A 1,646-nucleotide genomic window follows, 5' to 3' on the forward strand; every position below is an offset into this window, starting at 1 on the left:
TCAAACTGAAAACGAAAAATATAAATATAAACAAAAGTCATTAACACAACATTCACAGTACTTAAAAAATAACAATAAATAATACAGGGTGACCAATGGGAATATGTTGAAAGTAAACGGTTATATATCCCCTCCTCGATTACGGTAACTGTTTTACCGACTAGGGTCCGCTACCTAAGACCCGTCAATTTCATTTGAATCGTCGTATAAACCGATTTGCGAGTTATAGGATGGACGCGCTAAGCATCGAAGAAAAAGTGTTTCTCATCGAGTGCTTCTATAGTAGAGGCAAAAACTATAGTCAAGCGTATCGTGGATTCCGTAGTAAATATGGATCTAAAAAAGTTTCAAGCGAAACAATACTCAGAAGATATGTTTTTGATACTTTTTACCCACGCTTCCTCTCCCTGGAATCGCGTCATTATTCCAATGTTGGTTAGGTGAGATTTTATTTTTATTTGTCGATATTTTTTGGCAGGATTATTGATAATTTTGGTATGTATGGCACTTTGAACGATCGTAGACATAATTTACCTGGTCCATCTCGTACCGTTACAACGGACGAAACAATTGATGACGTTAGAAATTATTTTGACAAAAATCCAAACACCTCGATTAGGAAAGCTGCTCAGGTTTTGGATTTAAAGCGAGAAACTCTCCGAAAAATAATGAGAGACGTCATTAAACTGCATCCCTACAAAATCACTACACATCAATTGCTGACGGAGAAAGCGATGGAAAAACGAGTTGAGTTTTGTAAGGTGATAACCAATTTGAAAGTGAGGAACTCGATGAAAAACAAATAATATTTACGGATGAAGCTCACTTTTGGTTAAACGGATATGTCAACAAACAAAATTATCGGTTTTGGGGACAGGAAAATCCAAACGTGTCTATTGCCGTTCCTCTTCATCCTCAAAAGGTTTCCGCGTGGGCTGCAATTTCTGTAAAAGGGGTCTACCTGCAATTTTTTGAAGGAACTGTGACTAGTCAAAGTTATAAAGAATTATTGGAGACTAAATTCTTTCCCCATGCAAAGAAACGCGGATTAGTAAAGAACTTCCATTTTATGCAGGATGGCGCGACCCCACATCGTATACGCGAAGTCTTTGAATCGATACATGAAGTGTATGGCAACAGAGTAATTGGATTAAGATACCCGAAATTTGCTCATGGAGGTCTGGAATGGCCTCCTTATTCACCTGATTTGAACCCGTGTGATTTTTTTCTTTGGGGTTACCTCAAAGACAAATGTTACGCCGTACAACCTCAAAACACCGCAGAGCTGATAAATAGTATTAAAAAATGCACTCGCAACATTCCTATATCTATGTTAGATAATGTATTTCAAAGTTTTTGCAAACGATTGCAGTTCTGTGCTAATTCTAATGGCCAACTTTGAAAACATATACCATTAATTCATATGCGCAAGCAAAATTTTTCTTTTTTTTAATATTGTGTATTTCAATTGTTAAATTATTATATTTCTCTTTCATATATATGGTAATAAAATTGATAAGTTTTCTCTACAAAATGGCGTTTAATTCATTTTATTCGGCCTATTTGTTACGAAGTAATAACTATTTACTTTCAACACATTCCCATTGGTCACCCTGTATAAAAATGAAGAAATACGAGTCAATGCA

General features: G+C 35.7%; 1 protein-coding gene across 1 annotated transcript; it reads left to right on the forward strand.

Annotated features, from left to right (window-relative positions):
- Positions 1 to 205: 205 nt before the first annotated feature.
- LOC105194394 lies at positions 206 to 1,310 on the forward strand. The gene is made up of 2 exons (XM_039455128.1): positions 206 to 370; positions 479 to 1,310. Exons 1-2 carry the CDS (start codon positions 231 to 233, stop codon positions 804 to 806), a joined length of 468 nt encoding a protein of 155 aa, XP_039311062.1. The 5' UTR covers positions 206 to 230; the 3' UTR covers positions 807 to 1,310.
- The last annotated feature ends 336 nt before the right edge of the window (positions 1,311 to 1,646 follow it).

The sequence above is a fragment of the Solenopsis invicta genome, chromosome 11, assembly GCF_016802725.1.
Source record: "Solenopsis invicta isolate M01_SB chromosome 11, UNIL_Sinv_3.0, whole genome shotgun sequence".
In the NCBI taxonomy this organism is placed as follows: domain Eukaryota; kingdom Metazoa; phylum Arthropoda; class Insecta; order Hymenoptera; family Formicidae; genus Solenopsis; species Solenopsis invicta.